General features: G+C 42.2%; 1 protein-coding gene across 2 annotated transcripts in view; it reads right to left on the bottom strand.

Moving 5' to 3' along the window:
* The window catches only part of ITGB6 (integrin subunit beta 6), a 115,980-nt gene that overhangs the window by 44,590 nt on the left and 47,906 nt on the right, over window positions 1–23,484 (bottom strand). For both annotated transcript variants that reach the window (XM_053260882.1, XM_053260892.1), the window contains exons 2-6: window positions 17,535–17,611; window positions 16,826–16,905; window positions 7,668–7,872; window positions 5,680–5,926; window positions 4,407–4,572 (exon numbers count right to left, since the gene is read on the bottom strand). In XM_053260882.1, coding sequence (XP_053116857.1) covers window positions 4,407–4,572; window positions 5,680–5,926; window positions 7,668–7,872; window positions 16,826–16,905; window positions 17,535–17,595 — 759 coding nt within the window. In that variant the 5' untranslated portion in view covers window positions 17,596–17,611. The remainder of the gene's footprint in view (window positions 1–4,406; window positions 4,573–5,679; window positions 5,927–7,667; window positions 7,873–16,825; window positions 16,906–17,534; window positions 17,612–23,484) is intronic.

Raw genomic sequence — 23,484 nt, forward strand, 5'->3', positions numbered from 1 at the left:
CTACAGTAATTGTTTTCGCGGAAGCAAAACTAGAAGCCACAAGACACCCTTTTTTGACACAATCAAGAGCACCTAATATTCTGGATCTGTTATTGTGAGGGCAATATAATCCATCTATATATCTGATTTTATTATACAGTGATCTGCTTTGAAAACTGTTGTGCTTGAAAAGCATTATACACATTGTTAAATAATAATGTAGAAACATGATTTGTCTTGTTTCTCTGAGCAAAACCCCACCACAGGTGGGTTCAGATGTAGTGCGGAACTTCTGCTGAAGCTGAGGTCCACCTAACACCATTCAGTCCCAGGGTGCCCGTTCCTCCTCTCCTCCTTCTACCATCCTCTACTTTCTTGATAGGTTAGGATATGCAGAGATTGTTTGTGACATAAGATCTCACCAATTTTGGCATATCCTAAACTATTTGCCTCATGTAACTCGAAATCTGAACCCAAGGGTTGAAGTAGGGTTCAGATCTGAAGTTCTTTGAGTCAAATAGTTTAGGATTTGCTGAAACTGATGTCACAACCAATGTCACAACTTATATCGGCTTGAGTAGAGGCTCATGCAGTGATGGGAGGGAGGAGTGCCCACTCCCGAGGCTGAGGAATGTGCTACACCTGAATGCGCTCCATGTTCTACATTGCCAAAGTTCAGTCTAATGGATGATGATTACTATCAGATTGAAGCAAGAAATGTGAATTTGAAATCTCTAGCCTTCCTTTGATTACATCTTTAATAATATCTTCTTTCACATTCACCAGTATTATGTATGCCAAAAGCTACATGGTTTTTCATGTACAAAATAATAGTAAGAAATAATCAACTGTTCTTTGTCTTTCTTGAGACCTATTGCTCCAGATGGTCTTGGAGGAAACTGATTATATAGACTCATTTCAAACTGGCTTCCAGGCTAGCTAATGGGGTGGAGACTGCCTTGGTCGGCCTGATGGATGATCTCCAACTGGGAATTGACAGAGAAAGTGTGACTCTGTTGGTCCTTTTGGACCTCTCGGTGGCTTTTGATACTATCAACCATAGTGTCCTTCTGAAGCGTCTGAGGGGGATGGGAGTGAGAGGCACTGCTCTGCAGTGGACACACTCCTACCTCTCGGGCAGGTTCCAGATGGTGTCCTTTGGAGACTGTTGTTCTTCAAAATCTGAACTTTTGTATGGTGTCCCTCAGGGCTCGTATTGTCTCCAATGTTGTTTAACATCTACATGAAACTGCTGGGAGAGATCATCAGGAGATTTGGTGCATGGTGTTATCAGTATGCCAATGACACCCAAATCTATTTCTCCATGTTAGCATCATTGGGAGAGGGCATAATCTCCCTAAATGCCTGTCTGGAGTTGGTAATGGCCTGGATGAGTGATAACTGAGACTGAATCCAGATAAGAGGGAGGTACTCATTGTGCAGGGTCAAAACTCGGGAGACTATTTTGATCTGCCTGTTCTGGATGGGGTCACACTTCCCCAGAAGGAACAGGTATGTAGTCTGGGGGTGCTTCTGGATCCAAGTCTCTCCCTGATGTCCCACGTTGAGGCAGTGGCCAGAGGTGCCTTCTATCAGCTTTGGCTGATATGCCAGCTGTGTCTGTTTCTTGAGATAGATGACCTAAAAACAGTGGTACATTTGCTGGTAACCTCCAGACTGGATTACTGTAATGCGCTCTATGTGGGGCTGCCCTTGTACATAGTCCGTAAACTACGGTTGGTTCAGAATGCAGCAGCCAGTCTGGTCTCTGGGTCATCTAGGAGAGACCATATTACTCCTGTATTGAGGAGTTACACTGGCTGCTGATATGTTTCCGGGCAAAATACAAGGTGTTAGTTATAACCTATAAAGCCCTAAACAGCTTGGGCCCTGGGTATTTAAGAGAACGTCTTCTTTGTTGTGAACCCCACCTCCCATTGAGATCATCAGGAGAGTTCCGTCTGCATTTGCCACCAGCTCATCTGGTAGCTACTCAGGGATGGGCCTTCTCCATTGCTGCCGCGAGGCTTTGGAATGAGCTCCCTAGGGAAATAAGAGCCAACCCATCTCTGACAATTTTTTTAAAGTCTTTAAAGACGCATCTGTTCACCCAGGCTTTTAACAGATACTGTTTTGATTGTTTTTAATGTTTTAGAATATTGTTTTAAAAAATTTTAAATTGTTGTTTTTTTCAATTTCTTGTTTTTGTTTTTAATTAATGTTTTAATGTTTTATCTTCTTGTAAACCGCCCAGAGACGTAAGTTTTGGGCGGTATAAAAATATGTTAAAATAAATAGATAGATAGATAGATAGATAGATAGATAGATAGATAGATAGATAGATAGCTGCTATGCTTTCTAGCTGGAACAACATATTACTGTCTAGTGTTCATTATCAGGGGGTCTCATTCTTGGGTCCCCGGATATTGCTGGAGTACAATGTTATTGGAGTACAAATTCCATCATTCCCTTTGGGATGGCCTTTGATCATTGTGGTTGGATATGATGGGATTTGTATTCCAACAAAATCTGGGGATCCAAGTTGACTTAGTTTTTTGCCTATTGAAAGTAGTTTTAAGTATTAGAAGCTTTTATGTACCTAGCTAATTATTTTATCCCATATGTTTCTGCAAATTAGTGGGCTATTATTAGCTGTATTTCAGGAATTGCCCTGCTTAAGAACTTTGCTTGACTTCTGTTGCCCTTGTTTTGCCCTTCCAAGGGAGATGTGACTGATAGGGCTAAGAAAAAGGACATTTCCAGTGGCGACCCCCATATTATGGAATAGCCTTCCAAAAGAGGTGTGCCTGGCTCCCTCATTGTCCATTTTTAAGGGTGCACTGAACACTGTTTTATTTCAGCAGGCATTTTTTAGTTACAGCTTTTAAAATGCCTTTTATTATTTCTGTTGCTACTGATTCTTTTGTTTAAAAAATGATTGTTGTTGATGGTATTTTAGTTAAGATATTATTGTTTTGTTTTAAACATTGAAGCCACCTTGAGTTTACTTTCTGAAGGGTGAACATCGTTTCCAGCGGCTTACATGATGTGCAGTCAGAAACAGCAGTTGTACAAGCAGGACTATCACAGATTCCCCCAATGCCGTGGGAGGAATGGTGGGAGTGGGAGGAATGGGAGTGAAGGAGAAGTGGGAGGAATTGTGAAAATGCTGCCTGCACACCTGCTGCTTCTGAACAGTGTCAGGGCTGCCTTGGGATTCTGCAGCAGCCCCAGGGTGGAGCATTATGTCTCCATTATACTGTGTATCCATCCTGTATGAATAAATACATTCAATGACTATATCAAAAGCTATGGGTTTTAACTGGACTGTTACTGAAGGGAAATGTGAACATTAGCCAAGATTTATGATACTGGATTTTCCAGCTCATTAGGTTGCTCTATAAAGAAACAGGTCTTGGATCCCTGGACTGCTGCTGAGATGGGATTCCATTTGCATCTGAAGTGGCCAGACTGGGTAGGTCTCACTCTGGGAGCCTGTTTCCAAAAGGCAGCCGGAAGCCTGGCTTCATGTCCTAAGCTGATAATCACATTGTGCTGTTTGGAAATATAGAACTGAAACTTTTAAACAGTCACCAGGCACACTAATAATGTCCTCAAGTAATATCAAAACTAGAACAGTGTGATAAGTAATAAATTTTTTTCTATTAAATTTTCCTGTTTTCTTAAACTTGATTATTAATATGCCCCTTTCTGATTCCTAATGGTTTTTGGTTAAGTTTTAATGTTCTTCTGTTCTAGATTAGCTAGAATCCCCAGTCTAACTGTGAGCCCTGCCATTTGTTATCAGAATAAGTATTATAATTTTACAGGAATATATCTGGAATGAGTTGAAAGGCCAAGACTAAAAGCTCAGTAATTATCTTTTGATGAGCATTAAGTAATCCCATTTGATATCTTCCCCGATTTCTGCTATTCAGAGGTATCTATGTTCACAACTTAACTCAAAAGATGGTGTAAACTGGATTCAGATGGATTTATTTAGTGTTAAAATGAGCACCTGATCCTCTTTCTTGAAAAGGGTGGGACGGATTGTGCCAATGTGGCTCTCAAATTTTCTTGATATCTGAATAGCCTGTATTCTCCTTAGCCTGTGATTGGGAGAATGAAAAAGTAGCTTGGCTTCTATCCTAGACTTCTGAACATGTTCAACATTTCTACTTTAATGCTTAAAAGAATCTGGGCTAGTGAAATCAATGTTCAAAATTGTATTGTTGGCATGTGACTATGCTCCACCATCTTAGGTTCATCATAATGTATACAATAAAGGCTGAGATTTCAATCTAGTTTATTTCAGAAAACTTGGAATTTGTGGGTAGTTCTTGGCTGATGTGAACATAGCGGGGGGGGGGATCACCTGACAATTTTGATTGGCCTACAATAAATATTAAATACATATATTTCCTTACCTTACAAACAGCTGCTTGCATAATTGCATCAAATCCTCCCTCTGGTGTGTCTATGTTAGCACTAATTTTCTGTTTTTTCACAATTTCATTGAATCTCTGAGCATCTTTTGTCAATGACAGAATGTGCTTGTATCCAAACGCTGGTGAGCAATCGTATGGCACACTTCTGTAAATAAATGGCATGTATTTGTACCTTAGGACAATACTGCAGATCAAATTAAAAATTTCAAGATTAAAGATACACACAGCATGGGATTTCACTATTTCTAGAGCTTTATGCTGCACATTTCTATCAAGACTGGCATAGAGCCATGAATGGCTCAAGGAAACATAGGCCAACATGATCGGCAAAGTTATGTCATTGTAACACTACATCCTGGTGCTGCTATGGGTATGGAAGCAGACTCAACAACACCGGTCAGAAATAGCTGCACAAGCAGTGCTACTGCAGTTTTCCTCATTTCGGCAGAGCTGGGGTGGAACGTTATACTGATGTAAGAATATCCAGATTAACAAAGTGCTGATGCTGTGGCACTATGTGAGTTACAGAGGAGGGGCAATTTTCATTTATCTCTGTGACTCCCAAAAATGTGTCCCTGAGGGCTTCACAACTTTCAGGGATGTATTTTCAGGAATCATGGTCAGCTTCAGAGGAAAGGGCAGCCTGACAACAATCGCTTCTGTTTGGTGCACAGCATTATCACCACCAGCACTTTGTTAGTCTGGCTGTCAGCTGCTATCTGCTGCTATGCTCTAGCAATGTGATTGACATGGATCTTCTAAATTATATTATAGAGTATTATATGAAGAATTTGTTTCATTGTGTATGATATGGCATATTTATAAGGCAAATACAGATTGACCCTCTGTGGCAGAAGGTAACCAAGAATTTGAACCCATAACATTCAAATTCAACTGAACCCACAACACATCAATTATCCGTCAAATCACAGTGCATTTCCTAGCCTTACAATTTGTCAAAACTAGGACAAGAGACAAATGAATAGCTAATGCTTTGAATAATTTCCCCCCTTCAGATAAATAATGGTTGCAAAATATTACATGCTTCATTTCTATCAAACACATTTAAGAAAAGATTCTAAAGAGCAAGTAGAAAGGGCAAAACATAATCAGAATGGTTACAGCAATGAAACAAATCAATCAAATTATATTTAAGGTAGAAAATTGTACTAGGGATTCATTAGAAATACTTCAAGAGGGAAGACAGATTTTGACCCAGATGGTCATTGATCTGGATGACTTTGATGCAAACCTGCAAGGATTCTGTATTTCTTGTGGCACAGTATTGATGAATGGTGAAACGGGTTTTTCTACAAAAGATCCAAAACCCAGCTGAAAGTTGCTTGTGAGCTTAGACATTTCTTTAGACAGAGTAGAGCCTAGCTCCTTTATGGTTTTCAGATCATCACTCATGGAAGCTGAAAGATCCATGAGGTAGTAGAGGTCAACTGGATAATCTTCAGACTGGCGAACATTGATCTGTATTGTTTCTTCATTTCCTTGTGAAGCCACAGGGGAAATAGAAAACAAATTAACACAGCTGTGGTTAGAGAGTGAAAAGGGAAATGCAGTATTGACTGAATCTCTATAGTCCTGATGCTATACCATATTATTGTTGAGATCCTTTGTTACAAAGTAGATTGATCTTGGCAGTATTACTGCATTTTCAGACATATGGGCTGCGGTCTGCTTCACATATTATGCTAGTAGTGTGGCATAGATAAAATCGGCCCGAATCACATAGATGCTTTTCATACTAGTAGCAGAGGAAGCTGCATGCAACTGCAGCTGCTGGGGGCTGGATGCAGCAGTCAGGAACATAGCATATTTGACCCAAAGCTCTCTTCATATGTGCAAAGGTTTGTGAACCTTGCCCAGGTATAGTAGTTGTCCTGACAGTCCATTCTCAGTCCAGTATTGACATGAGACTGTGACCACTGAAGGCTAGATTTACTTCCAGTGGCTGACATCCAGACTGATGTTACGTACACTGAAAAATGTTTCATGCACACAACAGGGAAGAGGCGAGTTTAGCCTATCTCCCCTTTGCTCAGCAGCTCACTATGACAGAAAATATGCCATGTGCCTCACTGCATGTCTGAAACATTTTTGGGATGCCTAACATTAGTCTGGATTTCAGTCACTGATCTCAGAAGCTCTCTTCACCAGTTGCTATTGTCATTGCCATTGGCAAATGTGCTGTAATCTTAGCCAAGCTTAATGCCAGCATCAGGGGCATAGCAAGGTTGGAATGGGCCCAGAGAATATCTCCTGTGTGCCACAATAGGACATCATCTTAAATTATTTTTTTAAAGGTTTTGTAAATTGTGGACGATGCAAGTCATTTAATGGTACTAGAGAAAGACATGCTGTTCTGGTAGCTCATGGTCTTAAAACTCACATCAATTTCGGAGGATGAATACAACGGAAGGAAGCCCAGGCAGGTGCACAGCTGGGGGAGACAGTCATGTGACTTGCCTCTTGAGGGCCCTCCAAGGCAGTGGGCCCCCAGACAACTGTCTCCCCTTGCTCTATTATAGTTATGCCCCTGGCCAGCATACTTTCTTGGCATTAAGTAGCATTACAGTTTGTGAAGCTCACGGCAGAGATGGTTGGGGGTTCTCATTCTATGTGAAACAGGTGGATTCTATTGCTTTTGTGCCAAATGACAATTAAAACATGAGCAGAACAAGCGATTAAATCTTTCCCTGAACAACTGTAAAGTGCTATTGTCTGAGGAAACATGAACTTTACAAAAATGCATCTATCTGAAACAGATTGACTGACATGTTGTACAGTCTACCATGGGTAGTTCTGCACTGCTTACGCTGCTGGGGCTGTCTACCACAACACTGACACTGTTGCGCAAGAGTGCTCTTATGATGCCTTGTAAAATTGTACAATCACGCTTGTGCAGCACAATGGCCTTTGTTTCCAATGGCTGTAGCATTGTGTAAACATGATTGTCGAATTCTATGTATTAGTGCAAGAATGCTGTTATGCTATAGCATTGCCTGACTGTTTTAGATGCCTGCAGCAGCATGGGTGATGCAGAATCACCTGCAGTATGGTGCGTAATGTCTCAGCTATTAATAATTCATCAATGCACTACTTGAATCAAAAAATGTATGAAGTCAACTGTACTTCACATATCATTGCATTTTGAACCCCTCCTGTTTAATATGAAGCACACAAACACTCTAAAAGGAAAGGTTTACATTTCTGAACTGGACAACTTACCTGGCCTCAGTAGAACAGTTAGTTTTTGCGGAGAAATCTGTGTAACGTGTACGTTGCTTTCCTGTGACCCTTCAGTAAGGGGCTTGTTTTTGTGGATCAGTACTTTAGAAATGGGAAATTCAATGAAATTCAACTGGCATCCTTTTGATGAAAGATTTTCAGGAGTGTCACACCGTATATGAATTTCAGATGGATCAGTAAAATTCTAATACAAAGACAGAGTGGAAGAATATAATGTAATTGTGGTGCAATAGTTCAGAGAAGCTGAACATATTGCCTTCTGCTAAGCCAAACCATTGTTAACTAAGTAAACGATTATCTCTGAACTATTTACAGTGAGTGGCATCAGCTTTTCCAAGGTTTCAGGCAGGGGGTCTTTCCCAGTTCTTTTTTACAACAGGGAATCTGGAGAAATACTGAGTACTAGGCATGTGCACGAACCTGTTAGGAGGCCCCTTTAGGGCCCTCTGAGCCGGCTCAAACGACCGGCTGTTCAGCTAGTTTGAAGGCGGGGTGGGTGGGTGGGCATAACTTTAAGGGAGGGGGAGGGTGCCCTTACCCCTCCCACCATGTTTCCCCTGCCGCTATTCTATTTTAAAAGTGTCCATCAGGGCGGCAGCATAACTCCCTGCAGCCCCGTTTCCTCTTCGGCCGCAAATAACAGGAAATACCCGGTGCACATCAAGCTCACTCATGCACACATCGGGTATGCATGCTGGGTACTTCCTGTTACTTCCATCTGAAGAGGCTAAAGAGGACATGGGGTGGCAGGGAGGTATGCTTCCGCCCCGAAGGACCCTTTTAAAATGGAGTGCCGGTGAGGGAAACATGGTGGGATGGGTAAGGGAACCCTCCCCCACCCTTGAAGGTATGCCCCCCACCTTTGAGCCAGCCCCCCCCCAGTTCTGTGCACATCCCTACCGAGTAACACGTAGCTGTCTAATCCCACAGGGAGAAGACTGACCTTTAAATCAGAAACATTCTCAGAATTTTCTTTACTGAGAAGGCACTTTCAACGTAATCATGTTAATACAGGTCTTACAAATTTCCCTGCCACAAAACAAATAAAGATAGCTGTTCTTCCTGAAACCAAATCTTGTAAACAGAGTTATCATGTTTACATGATATTTCACATGTGATTTCCTCTGGCTTCTTTTTGATTTGGCAGTCAAGCTTTCACAATAAAATCAAACCCAATAAGTAAAAATCACCTTCTGCTATGAAAGGCTTAGAGACAGGAATATATGATTATCTCAGGCAAAATACTGCAGATCTGCTGATTTTTTAAAAAGATGCATTACCTTATAAGCCCATATTTTAGGGATGCTTAGAATCAGTATTTTCCCCCAACAGGCTGTGAGGGCATTGGTAAAATCTTTGCTATGTGGGCAAATAGGCAGATTTCAAAGTGGCGTGGGTGTCATATTGAGCAGGAGGAAAGCAACTGTTCTATTCAACTCTGCATTGTGTCCTCCCAGTAGCTGTTACTGGTACCTCCCTTTCATTTTGTCTTTTTGTTTTAGATTGTAAGCCCCTTTGGGGCAGCAAACCATATTTTTATTCCTTTTCCCATGTAAACTGAAGCTGAATCCAAATAAGACGGAGGTACTGACTGTGGGAGCCCAGGACCCAAGAGATGGTTTAGATCTGCCTGTTTTGGATGTTACACTCCCCCTGAAATATCATGTACATAGCTTAGGAGTGCTCCTTGACCCAAAGCTCCCTGGTTTCACTCCCCCTGAAAGATCACGTATGTAGCTTAGGAGTGCTCCTTGACCCAAAGCTCCCTGGTTTCTCAGGTGGAGGCGGTGGCCAGGAGCGCTTTTTATCAGCTTTGGCTGATATGTCAGCTACGCCCATTTCTAGAGGTGAATGCCCTTAAAACAGTGGTACATATGCTGGTAATTTCCAGGCTTGACTACTGCAATGCGGTCTATGCAGTACGGACTATGTACGTAGTCCAGAAACGACAATTAGTACAGAATGCGGCAGCCAGATTGGTCTCTGGAACAACATGAAGGGACCACATAACACCGGTTCTAAAAGAACTGCACGGGCCGCCGATATTTATTTATTTATTTATTAGATTTATATACTGCCCTTCTAAAATGGCTCAGGGCGGTTCACAACATGATAAAAACAATTAAAACAAATTAACAATTAAAATCAAACTATTAAAACACAATAAAACCAATAAAACAGCTAAAAGTCCTGAAAATAAGGGCAACAGTTTAAAACAGTTTAAAACAATTAATCATTTAAAACTCTGAAAGGCCAGGCCAAATAAGTACATTTTAAGGGCTCTCTTGAAGGACAGCAATGATCTCAAATTTCTGCTGGGAGTGCATTCCATAGCCCAGGAGCAGCTACAGAGAAGGCCACCTCTGCGTTGCTGTCAAGGTCTGGCCAGCTGCTAGGGAAGTTCACGAAGCAAGCGGAGCTGCTGAAATCGGATATGGCTTGGCTGAACGCTTGTCGACAAGAATGTTGATGAACGTTGATTCTCAGCAATGAGTAGGAGGCTGGAGATGTGATTTATAGAGCAAGCCGAGAGCTCCCAGCTGGTAGGAATTCAAGGCTTGTCAGCCCTCAGCAAGAGGCGTTTGCTCCTCCTAACAGCCTCTAATTGCGTTCTACGTCTCGTGAGCCTGCGCTGTTGTGGAGTCAGTGGTGTTTCATCGCTTAGCTCTTCTTCGCATTGGTCCCCCACGACTTCCGCTGACACAGGTTGCCGTGCCTGCTCTAAATCATTAGTTGGATCTACCACAGCCGTTTCATGAACGCTGACAGCTGGGCTCTGCCCCTCAGACACTCCTGAATTGGCTGGAAAGTTGACAGCTTCCCCTTCCTCCTCGCTGTCGGAGCTTGAGGGTGTGACAGTCGCCACCAGACGAACTGGTGGCAACTGGAGACGGACCTCCTCAGATGACCTTAATGTGCGGTGGGGATCATGCAGAAGAAGGCGCTCTCTTAGATAACTTGGACCTAAGCCATTCAGGGCTTTAAAAGTAATAACCAGCACTTTGTATTTTGCCCAGAAACATATCGGCAGCCAGTGTAGCTGTTTCAAAACAGGCATCATATGGTCTCTCCGGGTTGCCCCAGAGACCAGTCTGGCTGCCGCATTCTGAACCAACTGAAGTTTTCGGACTACGTACAAAGGCAGCCCCACATACAGCACATTGCAGTTGTCAAGCCGGGAGGTTACCAGCTGATGCACCACTGTTTTGAGGTCATCCTCTCTGAAGAATGGGCGCAGCTGTCGAATCAGCCGAAGCTGATAGAAAGCACTCCTGGCCATGGCCTCCACCTGAGATACCAGGGTGAGGCCTGGGTCCAGGAGTACTCCCAAGTTGTGCACCTGCTCCTTTTGGGGGAGTGTAACCCTATCCAGCACAGGGAGATCTAACTCATCCCTCAGATTCTGAGCCCCCACAATGAGCACCTCCGTCTTGCTTGGATTCAGCTTCAATTTGTTCTCCCTCATCTAGCCCATTATGGCCTGTAGGCAGGCATTTAGAGAATGAGTGCCATTTCCTGAAGATGAAAAGGAGAAGTAGATTTGGGTGTCATCAGCATAATGATAGCACCCAGCACCAAATCTCCTGATGACCTCACCCAGAGATTTCATATAGATATTGAAAAGCATTGGTGACAGAATGGAGCCCTGAGGGACTCCATATAACAGCTCCCGTTTTGAGGAGCAACTGTCACCAAGCTCCACCATCTGGAATCTACCCGAGAGATAGGAGCGGAACCACAGCAAAGTAGTGCCCCCTATCCCCAACTCCCCCATGCAATCCAGAAGGATACCATGGTCGATGTTATCGAATGCCGCCGAGAGATCCAGAAGAACCAGCAGAGTCACACTCCCTCTGTCGATTCCCTGGTAAAGGTCATCCATCAGGCCGACCAAGGCTGTCTCAACCCCATAGCCAGCCCTAAAGCCAGTTTGAAATGGATCTAGATAATCAGTTTCCTCCAAGACTGCCTGGAGCTGGTCGGCCACCACCCTCTCAATCACCTTGCCCAACCAAGGGAGATTGGAGATCGGCCTGTAACTGTCCATCACTAAGGGATCCAAAGAAGGTTTCTTTAGGAGTGGTCTAATCAATCCCTCCTTCAAACAAGGGGGCATCATATCCTCACTCAGTGATGCATTTATGATATTAACTAGGTCATCTCCAACAATCTCCCTGCTAGATAGAAGCAGCCAAGTTGGGCAAGGATCCAGAGAACAGGTGATAGGCCGCACCGCCACAAGCAGCTTGTCCACATCCTCAGGAGTCACAGATTGAAACTGATCCAATCTAATACTGCAAGAGGGATTGCTGGACACCTCCTCCATAGACCCTGCAAAAACAGTGGAGTCCAAGTCGGCCCGAATACAGGAGACCATGTTTGCAAAAAAACCACTAAAGGCATCACAGCAGAACGACCCCAGGGACTGATTTGAAGTAGAAGGAGCAGAAATCAAACTCCTCACAACCCGGGATAGCTCTGCTGAGCGCGAACCTGCAGCCGCAATGCGCGCAGACCAAAAGCTCTTTTTTGCCGCACGCACTGCGACCGCATAACTCTTCAAATGGGTAACATGCTGTATCCTGTCAGATTCGAACTGAGTTCTCCTCCACTTGTGCTCTAGTCACCTACCCAACCACTTCAGCCCCCGCAACTCCTCAGTATACCAAGGGGCCATTTTTGCAGCAGGTCGGAAGGGACGCTTAGGAGCAATCATGTCTACTGCCCTGATGAGTTCCCTGTTCGAGGTTCCCACCAGGGCATCGACAGAATCACCGGCCACACCAATGTCAAAATCCTCCAAGGCCTTTTGAAATCCCACTGGGTCCAGCAGCCTTTTTTGGACGGACCATCCTAATAGGTCCACCACCCCTGCAGTGGTGGATTGCGGCTGTGAGACCAACCTTAACCAGGTAGTGGTCCGTCCATGACAATGGGGAAACCACTGGATCCCCCACCCTATATGTTTCCGGGTGAAATACAAAGTGCTGGTTATTACCTGTGAAGCCCTTAACAGCTTGGGACCAGGCTATTTGAGAGAGCGCCTCCTTTGTCATAATCCCTGCTGCCTGTAATGATCTTCTGGAGAGGTCCAGTTACATTTGCCACCAGCTCATTTGGTGGCGACCCAGGACCAGCCTTTCTCTGTGGCTGCCCCAGGGCTTTGGAATAAGTTTCCTGCCAAAATAAGAGCATCTCCTTCTCTGTTTGTTTTCAGGAAGAACCTCAAGACCCTCCTGTTCTCTCAGGCTTTTAATTAGAATTAATTATAATAATTTAAAAAACTTGTTTTAATAATTTAATCTATTATTTTATTGTCATGCATTTTAATTTGTGACTTTTAAATATTTTAAATTTTGTACACCGCCTAGAGATATACATACCAGGTGGTATAAAATATGATAGATAGATAGATAGATAGATAGATAGATAGATAGATAGATAGACAGACAGACAAACAAACCACTTTGAAACAGTTTTTCTTAAAAAGTAGTCTATAAATGTTCACAACAACAAATACTAGTGGTGTGTTGATCTATTAGAAAAATTACAACCAGCAGCAATATCATAATGCCTTAAACCAACTAAAAGTCACAAAGGATAGGAAGAAGCAGTTCTTTTCTGCCCGCATTGCTTCCACAAATTCATGTCCAGCTAAATTCAAACCAAACTGCACTTTTCAGTTCATGCACACTCCTAATAGTCATTCACACAACAATTAGTACCTGTTTACAGACATTTGTACACTTATGCAACAAAACGTCTGAATAAGGCCATTGTCGGCATGCACGTTCACCTGTGCACTCATCTTGGTGGGAGAGCCAGAGAAACAGGGTTCCACTGGGCCCAGTAGAACTTCTTCACACAAAGGTACTGTTCCTACTTCTGACTGCATCAAAACCAATTCCCATTTTTTTAATCGTAAATATTTATTTCTTGGAATGCAACTCATGTGTGTAGTATTCAAATTGCCACTCATGCAGGAATAACTAGGTGGTCCTCCAAAGGCATAGCAAGGTTGAAACGGGTCCTGAACAAGATATAAGGATGGCCTCCTGGCCCCCTGCCTTCTCACCCCCACTCAGCGTCTGCTGCGGATGAACTCTATGGATGTGGTGAAAACCAAAACATTCTTGGCATACCCTTTGTCTCATTCCTTTGCAAATAATATCACACTTTCCCCACACACTGATCAGGAGCCAGCAGCTTGTCAATGAGGCAGGAAAGCAGGAAGGAAGAGCAAAGTGGGCTGTTTCCCAGACAGCAGGCGTGCCACTCCATCAGGGGTCCAAGGATGTTTGTTTTCCCATGCTTGTAGCTATGCCCCTGGGGTCCTCAATGAAGTACCTGAGTCTCGCACTCTGATTGTCCCCAGTTTTAGCCAAATCTTGACCCTCACTGCCACTTCAAAACAGGAGCAAAGAAGCCCATCACAAATGTTAAGGTAACTACCTCCACCCCTATAATTCAAGCCCTGCACAGGACTAAATGGTAGAGTGAATTGTGCTGGACGCAGATGCAGCTGGGGCTGTTCTCAGGTCCACAGTGGCGTAAGAAATGATGCCACAATTGTGGTAGTTGCTGCCCAGTATCCATGTACATGGATTGCCTGGTTTTCCATGGTGTTTTCCAATGCAATGAGCAGCAGCCCTCTTTTCCCTTTACAGTGATAAGAAGTTAAACTTCCCTGCACAGATAACTGGCTGCTTCACAAATGGTTATCACAGCACTGCTTGTGAACTAAGAAAACATTACCACACTATTCACATCTTAAAAAGCATATCGGTGCCATGAAAAGGATGCCATCAATGCGTACATTTTTCATGTGTACAAAGAATATTTCATCAATTCACATTACATTTTCACAAATGAATATTGTTAGGGTACTAAAAAAAACCAACCATAAATGCTAAAATATGTCTTTTGGGATTTATTTTGAAAAATATTGAACAACTCTCCCCGCCCTCATCTATTGAAATCAAAGGGAATTCAGTGAGCTAACTTTGACTGAATCATGGCCCTCCTTTTATTTTGAAGTAAAAGTGGAGTTCCTCAGGTTTTATTTTTAATTTTAATTTTTTAAAAAAAACCCTCTGATATAAATTATTTGGAAGGCTATATGGCAGAATGCTCAATGACAGAGATTAAGGAAATGAACGGAGATTCACTTTCTCCCATTCCTTTTTATTCTATTAATGAGATTTATACTTCTATCTCAGAATGCCACCCAGTACAGAGAGAGTGTTCTGAAAGTGAATATTGCAGTTCTCTTGATAGGGACAGATAAAACTATCAAGGTTTGGGATTTAACATGAAAACAATGGAACATTAGACAATGCACAGTAGGACATAATTTCTTCACCGAATCTGATTACTGAAAAGGAAACAGTTTTATAGAACTCCCCCGCCCCACCACCAAATTGTGAAAACAATGACTGACAACTGTTACCTAGAAACAGTCCTTCATAGCTAAAGGTACTAATTTTCTGCAATTCTGAGCATGCACTTGGAATCTTATCTGGCACAAAGTTTGTATACCTGAGGAGCTCCACTTTTACTTCAAAAGAAAAAGAGGGCCATGATTCAGTCACAGTTAAGCTCACTGAATTCCCTTTGATTTCAATAGATGAAAGTTAAGCACATGTTTAACTCTGCCATCAAAGTAAACGGGACTTAAAACATGCTTCACATGCTCAGATCATGCCTGAGATTTTGGACTTTCTTAATTATGGAGACACTTTTGAAAATGTGATAATAGTTATGCTGAGATTTTCCAATCTGCCGTCAAGAAATTCTCGCATGCTACAGCTGTTGGATATTTTATTTTATTTTATTTTATTTTATTTTATTTTATTTTATTTTACCTTGTAGCATTCTTTAGGACATGAAGGATCAGATTCAGAAGTGATTTCTGCCAGTCATTCTGCCAGATCAGAGCACGAATTTTCTGTCATGTAGATTCTGTAAGTTCCCTGGTTCCCTACCCCTTTCATTTACAATCTTATTATATCCTCTAACTCAGGAGTTCTCAACAGGCGGTATTAGTACCAGAGGCGCACATAGGTAATTTTGGAGCCTGGACCTAAAGGCCTTTGGAGGCGCCCCCCTCTCCTGCAAATTAAGCATCATCATGCTCGGCCAGGCAATCACGCCACCCAGGACAGACTAAAGAAGATTTGGAGACCCCCAGGAGCTGTGGAGACCCTGGACTTCGGCCCAGAAGTCCAGGGGTAAGAGCGCCTCTGACTAGTACCCCTAGGGGTTCTTGAAGGGATCCCAGGGGGTAATCAGAGACCTCCTGCCTACCTATGCTGTAGCTGTGTATATGTATGTATAGCTACAGTACATATGGTATATAATATATATACCCACATACATACGTGCAGACTACCAGTCTCTATAGGGTACCTGAGCTGAAGTATGTGATAGAACAGGTTCACTTGTTAAATACTTTGTTCTGGCTGCCCAGAGATGGAAGTTTGGGCAGGGGTATAAATTTGATAAACAAACAAACAAACAAACAAACAAACAAACGAGGTTGGGGGTCCCTGCTCTAACCTATATGCCTATACTTGATGCCATTTATCCAAATCTCTATTTACGGAGCCATCACATTTCTGCTTGCCCAAATCCTCCAAAAATGGCTGATTCTCAAATGCCGGATCTGCAATATTTTGGAAAACAAACAACTGGAAAAATGTTATTAATATGTATGATTAATTCTAGCCAGGGTAAAAAGGAAATCAGTATCACTAGTTCTGCACAGCATGCACAATTTGCCTTTGGCTGTATGCTTCTCAAGCAGCAGCACTATCACCACCACCTGCCCCCAATTACTACAGTTCCCACTGTTTGAATCAGGGGACCACCTGTTTGTGATGTGGCGTGGGGGTAGGGCTGGGAGAATCAGCTGCTCAAATTAAAAATAGTTTTTAAAAAATCATTGCCTGTGCATAGTCCCTTGGGTTCTTTGGATCTAAAGCAGGTCTTTTGATGTTGCCTCTGAATGCAGAATGTATAACCTGCCTCAGGGCAGGATTTGGATGGGAGAAGGGAATTCAGAATATGGACAAAGCTTGTCACACTGCCCTTAACTATTTGCATGCCTATAAAAGCTTTGAGATCATTGACCTTACCTCTTGAAAGCACCAGGCACAATTTGGTCCAGAAAGCAAACAATCTTCACAAGTCACTGCACTCCCTGAATTGCAATTTCCTGTATTCGCATAAAGAAAGTACAAGAGATTAGCACACAGTTGAATTATTCCAGGTACAAAACATTCTGGGTAAAGTCTTAGTTTCACAGAAAGCAGCTCAGGACAATCAGTTTCACTCATTTAGTCAAATATTACAAAAATTAACATGGAGATTATGGCAATGATTAACAAAGCTCTTTTAAAGCATTTTTTGGAACTGGAATTAACATTTCACTTTTTCAAGCAGATGATAAGCTTAAGCAAAAACTAATATTTTCTGATTTTTTTAAAATCAGAAAATATCAGTAAATTTACTGATTTAATCATTAACTCTCCATGTATTCCATATCTAACCCATTCCTTTTGGGACCCTAGACATTATTTTTTTGCTATTGGGAATATTTCTGTACGTTTAAAATGTATCAAGTGAAACAAAAATGACCACAGATGTGGTGTAAATTAAGCCACCCTTAGGTCCATTGTAAGGACCGTTATAAGGACAGGATTCAAAACAATGTAGGTTTAGGTTTTTCTTTTTTGAATCAAGTAGAAAGACATACTTGCATGCATGACAGGAGCAGTCTATTAACTTAACAAAGTTAAGAAGAGAGCCGTTTTCAACATGTAACTCATCACCTGTTAACCTTACCTTGTACATTGTTATTTCCTTGCAGAAAAAGAAACAAGAAGCAAATCCATGCAATCCCCATTCGTTTTCAGTTCTGGCTGCACATATAAGACATATCAAAAATTAATTATGTCCAGTGTAACAAGTTCAGTGCAGAAACTTTCAGGAGTCATAGATTTTTCCAGTGTGTGTTTCAAGAATGTCAGCTTCTTTAAAATTCTTAGAAAAAAACTCTTTTGCTTCTACCAGAGCAATACATTACTATTTTTTAAAACCCAAAGTGATACCTGGGAAGGTAGACGACAAACTGTGCGTAAGGTAACTAGCATGGTTCTTTCCCTTACTTCCTTGTTTCCCTTATAAGGAATACAGGTATGGTCAGAAGAAGGTGGGGACATTCATACAGGTACAGTGCTGTGTTGTTTTTTTAACCCACAGGAGCAGACTAACAGAGCTCTGGGGATTTCATTAGGTACACAAAATGCCTTTTGAGATTCTTGTGCAAGCCTGACATCATCATTTAAAAATTATGCTTGGCATATTCTCTGACTCATTATTATTTATTTGGATAAAATACCTGGAGTGGTGTATGAATTTCATTTTTGTCAACTTCCTTGTTGGATATAAGCCCTTTGCAAAATCAGTTCTGAAAAGTGACGGGGGGGGGGAGGACCCACACCATTATTTGAATCACATCTTGTACTCAGATGGCTCAGTTCACTGGTCCATCTACACCATTATAGTTGATTTGGACTAGCAACAGCTCTGCAGTGACTCAGACAGAGGCTAGGACTTGATCCTTTTTAACTAGAGGTGCCAGAAATGGACCCTGGGATGCAGGGGCCTAACTAGGGGAAAGGGGGCCTGTGTTCACCCCTCTCTGCCACAGCCCCTCAGAGTGAGGGAGATAATGAAGAAAATAGGGAAGGGTGGAGCTGGGGGGACTGGGAAATTTGAACCCATCTGCTCAATTACTATAGCCCTGCTGGGAAGATCTGCATGCAACACATGTGTTCTATCACTGATCTAGGTTCTTTTCAACATGATGTAATCCCAATCAGGAGCATAGCATCTTGTGCCTGAATATATTTATTATTTATTTTATTTATTTAACATATTTTTATACTGCCCAAAACTTACGTCTCTTATAAACTTATAGCATAAAAGCACACATCACAAGGGACAATTTGACCCTGAGCTGTCTCCACTTCTGAACCTTTTTGCTCATATGAGGGTACCATACTTATTCATGTATGCCACTTGGCCTCAACGTTTCAGATTATTTAACAAGTTCATCAGAATGACTTCCATGATACTTGTGGACTTCATGTGCCCAATACATAAAAAAAGGAATGCCTGGCAGAGGATACAAAGTATTTCACCATTGAATTACTAGAGACAGTGGCTGACATCCTGCGCAGCGCTCCACCGATCCAGGAGCAGGGCGGACACACTGATTCAATGCAGCTCCAAACCCCATCCAAACTGCTAGCAAAAGCAGAGACGTTCTGTCACTAATAAGGATTGGGTCATCACTGTAGCAATAATTCTATTGGGGAAAGTGAGAGAATCATCACTACAGCAAGCATGCAATCACTGGTAGTGACAGAGATTCTCTGCCTTTGCTAGCAGCGTGGACAGCATTTGGAGTTGCACAGAATCAGTGTGTGTGACCTACTCTTGGATGGGTGGAGTTCTGTGCTAGTCTTACAGAAGCTTCCATCCAGTCTTGAAGAAAATCTTACAGAAAGTGTTCTGCAGCTGCATATATTGTCATCGTAGTCTGCTTAACCTTCAATTGCCTCCGTGAAATGATGGCCATCATTGCCATAAAAGAGGCCTGGTTCGCATGTAACAGGAAACCAGATGTCCCTTCACCTCCAGTCCCCAAAGCTGAACTTGTGAACCATGCAATTGTAGGGTGTGTGGTTTTAAATGGACCTGCAGTTTCCCTCCCCAAACTGAATTTTGTCACCTTTGCTTTGCTCTACATTTCCTTTGCTCTGCCTCTGGTTTTCCAGTGTTACATGCGAACACCGGCACACAGTTTCACTGCTCTGAAACTGCAGTTAAGCGGGGAAGCTCCTCCCTTACTCTGGCTCCTATTGGCTATGCAGGCTTTTTTTCAGGACAGAAGGAAGCCTGCATAGCCAACTCCCCAGCCTCTCTGCAGTCTTACTGACTGCAGAGAGCCCCCAGAGCTTTGCATTTGGGAAGTGGGTGGAGGTGGTGGCGTGGAACCTTGGGTCGATTGGACTCGTGGTTTGACATTATCTTAAGTTACCCAGCCCAGAGTAACTTTCCCATAACATCACAATGTTGCTGTCATTGATTAATTTTGTCTCCAACCCACTTGCCCAACTGGAAAACAGTGACAGTATGGAGATTGGAGAAAACCCAGTGGCTGACAACATTCAGAATAATGAAGTGCTGGTGTCATGGCTATCTGCTTGTTGGTTCTGGTTAATGTCCATAATAAAGTACTGTAACTGGTGCAGTGACACTACACATGCAAGAAAAGGCCAGTTTGCAAGTTCATCAATCTCCCCTTCCCTCTGAAGCTCACTGTGACTCCTGAAAATATATTCCTGAGCATCATGCAGCCCTCAGGGACATATTTTCAGGAGTCACAGAGGGCTTCTGAGGAAAGGGGAGACTGAAAAGAATCACTCCTCCCCTGCAGTGTGTGCACAGTATTAACAATATAAGTGCTTTGTGAGTCTGGATGTTGGCCACTATTGATTAAATGCTAACATTACAGGCTAGAAGAGTATTTATGATGTGAATGTATGATGAGAACTCATCCTTGAAAGAAAAAGATCACTAGAACTCTATTGTTGAGATAACTGCTAATCCTGGATGTGCTGTTTTCCATCTATTAGTTACAAAGGACACCAGAAAAGGTGTGAATTAATTTTTCATGAGCGCAGGGCTGGCATAGCTTTGCATCCTGCAAATCACCATTTTACAGAAATGTTGCAAAAGCTGAATGTAGGTGTTCCAAGCACACCACAACAGATACGAACAGACTTTGAATGCACCCTTATAGGCTGACTCCACAAAATATGGTAAACATGCCCAGGCAAAGAAGTCCCATAAGCAGAAATTTCATTGAACTGATGAGCTTTGGGCAACTGACAGGCCTGTGCACTTTCAGATTTCAGATATGGCCTGATATTGGCTATTTGAGATAATTCTGATTCAAAATAGGGAAGTCTATATTGGATAGGAATTCTCTGATACAGTTTCAATGATTTCAGGCAAAATTTCAGGATTTCAGAGCACAAAATGGCGGTGGAAATACAAAGTGGAGTCTGCATTCCCCCCTGATCATGGCAGGAGTTTTAAAAAAGCTGTCTGTTTGCCATCTGCCTGCCTGTACATTTATTTCTTTATTTAGGTTATTATTTACTTACACATTTTAAAATAAAGTGATAGATTTTCAGCTGATACATCACTTCCCCTGTGATTCTCAGATGTTACATCACTTTTACTGTGATTCTTGGATGTGAGTACGATTTCCAGGTTACTATAAAAACTCAATTAAAAACCAATGCTTGGGCTGATTTAATTGAAATTAAATACAAAGAGCCCTGCCTTCCTTCACTATGTGTGTGCCAAATTTGAGAGCTTCCTGCCCAGCCTTTTTTTGCCAATTTTTATAAGGATGTTAACTGAAAATTGCAGTAATTTTCCTGAAGGAAAACTGATAACAAAAACAAAAACTATATTCTGAAGGATCCAAAATTGATTGGACCCTAAACCAATATTCTTGAGCATATTGAATTGATTGTTCTGGATTGCATCCAATTCAGATCCAATCTGAAATTTGTGATTGTGCACAGACCTAATAACTGATGCCATGTGGGAAAGACCGTTCATCAGACTTATCCCATGTAGTTTTTCATCTACAAAGACCAAACCATGTATTGTAAAGTCCTGTTCTTTGCAGGATTTGGGTATTAGGATCCCAGTGACAGTGTTCTAAAAACACAACATTATATAACCACAAACCATTTCTGTGCCGTGTGGTTTTCTTGGGGTAGGAAATTACCCCAGACACCTCACTGAGGTGTGAGTATTGTTAACATGGAACCACACTTTCCAACATAGGAGGAGAGTAGTTTGAGGCAATATATAACAATGTTTGTGCATTCATGACATGAGATTAAAAATGTGCTCATATGGGTGAAGCTAAAAACACTGTTGTAGTTCCTGATTGCTCCCTTCTTGGTGTAACAAGAGACTTTGCTTATTGCTGGTCTCTACCAAGAATTTTCTGGATTCCGAGGATCATGCCCTCCTGACTTAGAAGGAGCCAGGCCTCACAGTGAACAAGAAGAATTGACTGAGTTCTCACTCTACTAACAAAACTCTCACTTATCAGGCCATTTCCAATTACTTTTCCGCAGCTTATAAAATGTAATCCTGCCTGACTTTTCAGTTATTACTAATTATGGTAAAGTTGTACGTGAGGTTGTGTAATTAAAGTTGCATTTGTGTATAGTTGCATTTGCTGAATAAATATGGCACTCTTTGTGCAAAACAGATTCTTTTAATCTTGCGATTCACCCTACAATGAAGAGTACCAGATCCTAGAAAAGGAGCATCTCACTGTCTCCAATTTTTCACAATTTAAAAAAAGCTTTCCATAAACTCCACAACAGGTACAGCCTGTGGTTCTTGCTAAATTATTCTTGAGCATATACTGTAATCCAGCCACAGATCTGTAAAAATGAAGAGTTCTCTCCATGCTCACTCATTTAGATTATTAACCCAATCATTCAGTTCTGTGAAAATGGAATGTTTTCTCCTGTATTACTCAACCATTTGGATTCTTCCACTACAGAAGTCTATATCTTCTGCTGTTGCATCATTTTTCAAGTGGACCAGAGCAATATCTACTTGTTACTGGGCCCTGATCCTGTGCATCTAAAAGAAGCTTCATCTGTAAATTTTAGTAGGTGACACTGTCTGTCTCCATGTTTTACAAAGATTCACCTGATGGGGTCTTCAGATCAAGCTGCTGTTAAAGGCACAAGAGCTGACCAGGCTGTTTTTCTGCAATCACTTGGCAAACCCAATTGATTGTTCACAGCCATTGGGGAACTTTCCTAGCTGTCAGTTATGGCACAATATAATATCAGTTTTCCCCCATCCTGGCTTGGGAAGCTGGGGTCAGCCTATATGTGGTTATTCCTCAATATAGCATTGCTCAGCTCACTGGTTCTGCATATGGAGTGATGATCCACAATGACATGGAAAGATGCCAGTGCACCCCGCCCCGCCCGCTGTCTGAGAGGTGAGGCTCACTTGCAGCAGCAGGAAATAGAAACAGAAGGTTGTGGCCACACTCCATTCATGCTTCAAATGCAATGTTTACTTTCACCTGGAACACAGCCACAACAGATGCTGACTGGGGAATGAAGGCCCAGAGCAGTGAATCACAGAGAAACAGCAAGGGGACTGCTCTCTCTCGGTGTGGGTGGCACCTCTGGCTCAGAGAGGCCTTTCGTGATTGAATGCATTGGTGTCTCGGTCTATGTTTTTATTTCTCACACTAGCAATATGGGAGTTACTGGCCTATGTACTATGAAAGTGAGCCAAAAGCATAATCCCCTTTGCTTCCAATAAAAAGGGTTATTGTTCTGGGTTATAATCATGTAATCATTATTGTGAAGTATACATAAGAAAAAAATACCACAAATGTGCAAAAAACAAAACAAAACAACCACACACTCCTTTTAAAATGGTTCATGAATGGATTCAAGAGTGGGCTTCATGCTCCTGCAAAAATCTTTGTTCCCATCACCCTACTGACATCTGAAATATGGCCCCGGCTATTTCAGCTTCTGCCCCATATACTATGTCAAGCTCCAACTAGCTGCTTGATTACAAAGTGTTAGTTTCAATTTTTGGGGTTGCCACTTTGGACTGAAGCTATTCCTAGAGATTTCCCCCCTACCTTCCG

Source organism: Hemicordylus capensis, chromosome 1 (assembly GCF_027244095.1).
Source record: "Hemicordylus capensis ecotype Gifberg chromosome 1, rHemCap1.1.pri, whole genome shotgun sequence".
NCBI classification, from domain to species: domain Eukaryota; kingdom Metazoa; phylum Chordata; class Lepidosauria; order Squamata; family Cordylidae; genus Hemicordylus; species Hemicordylus capensis.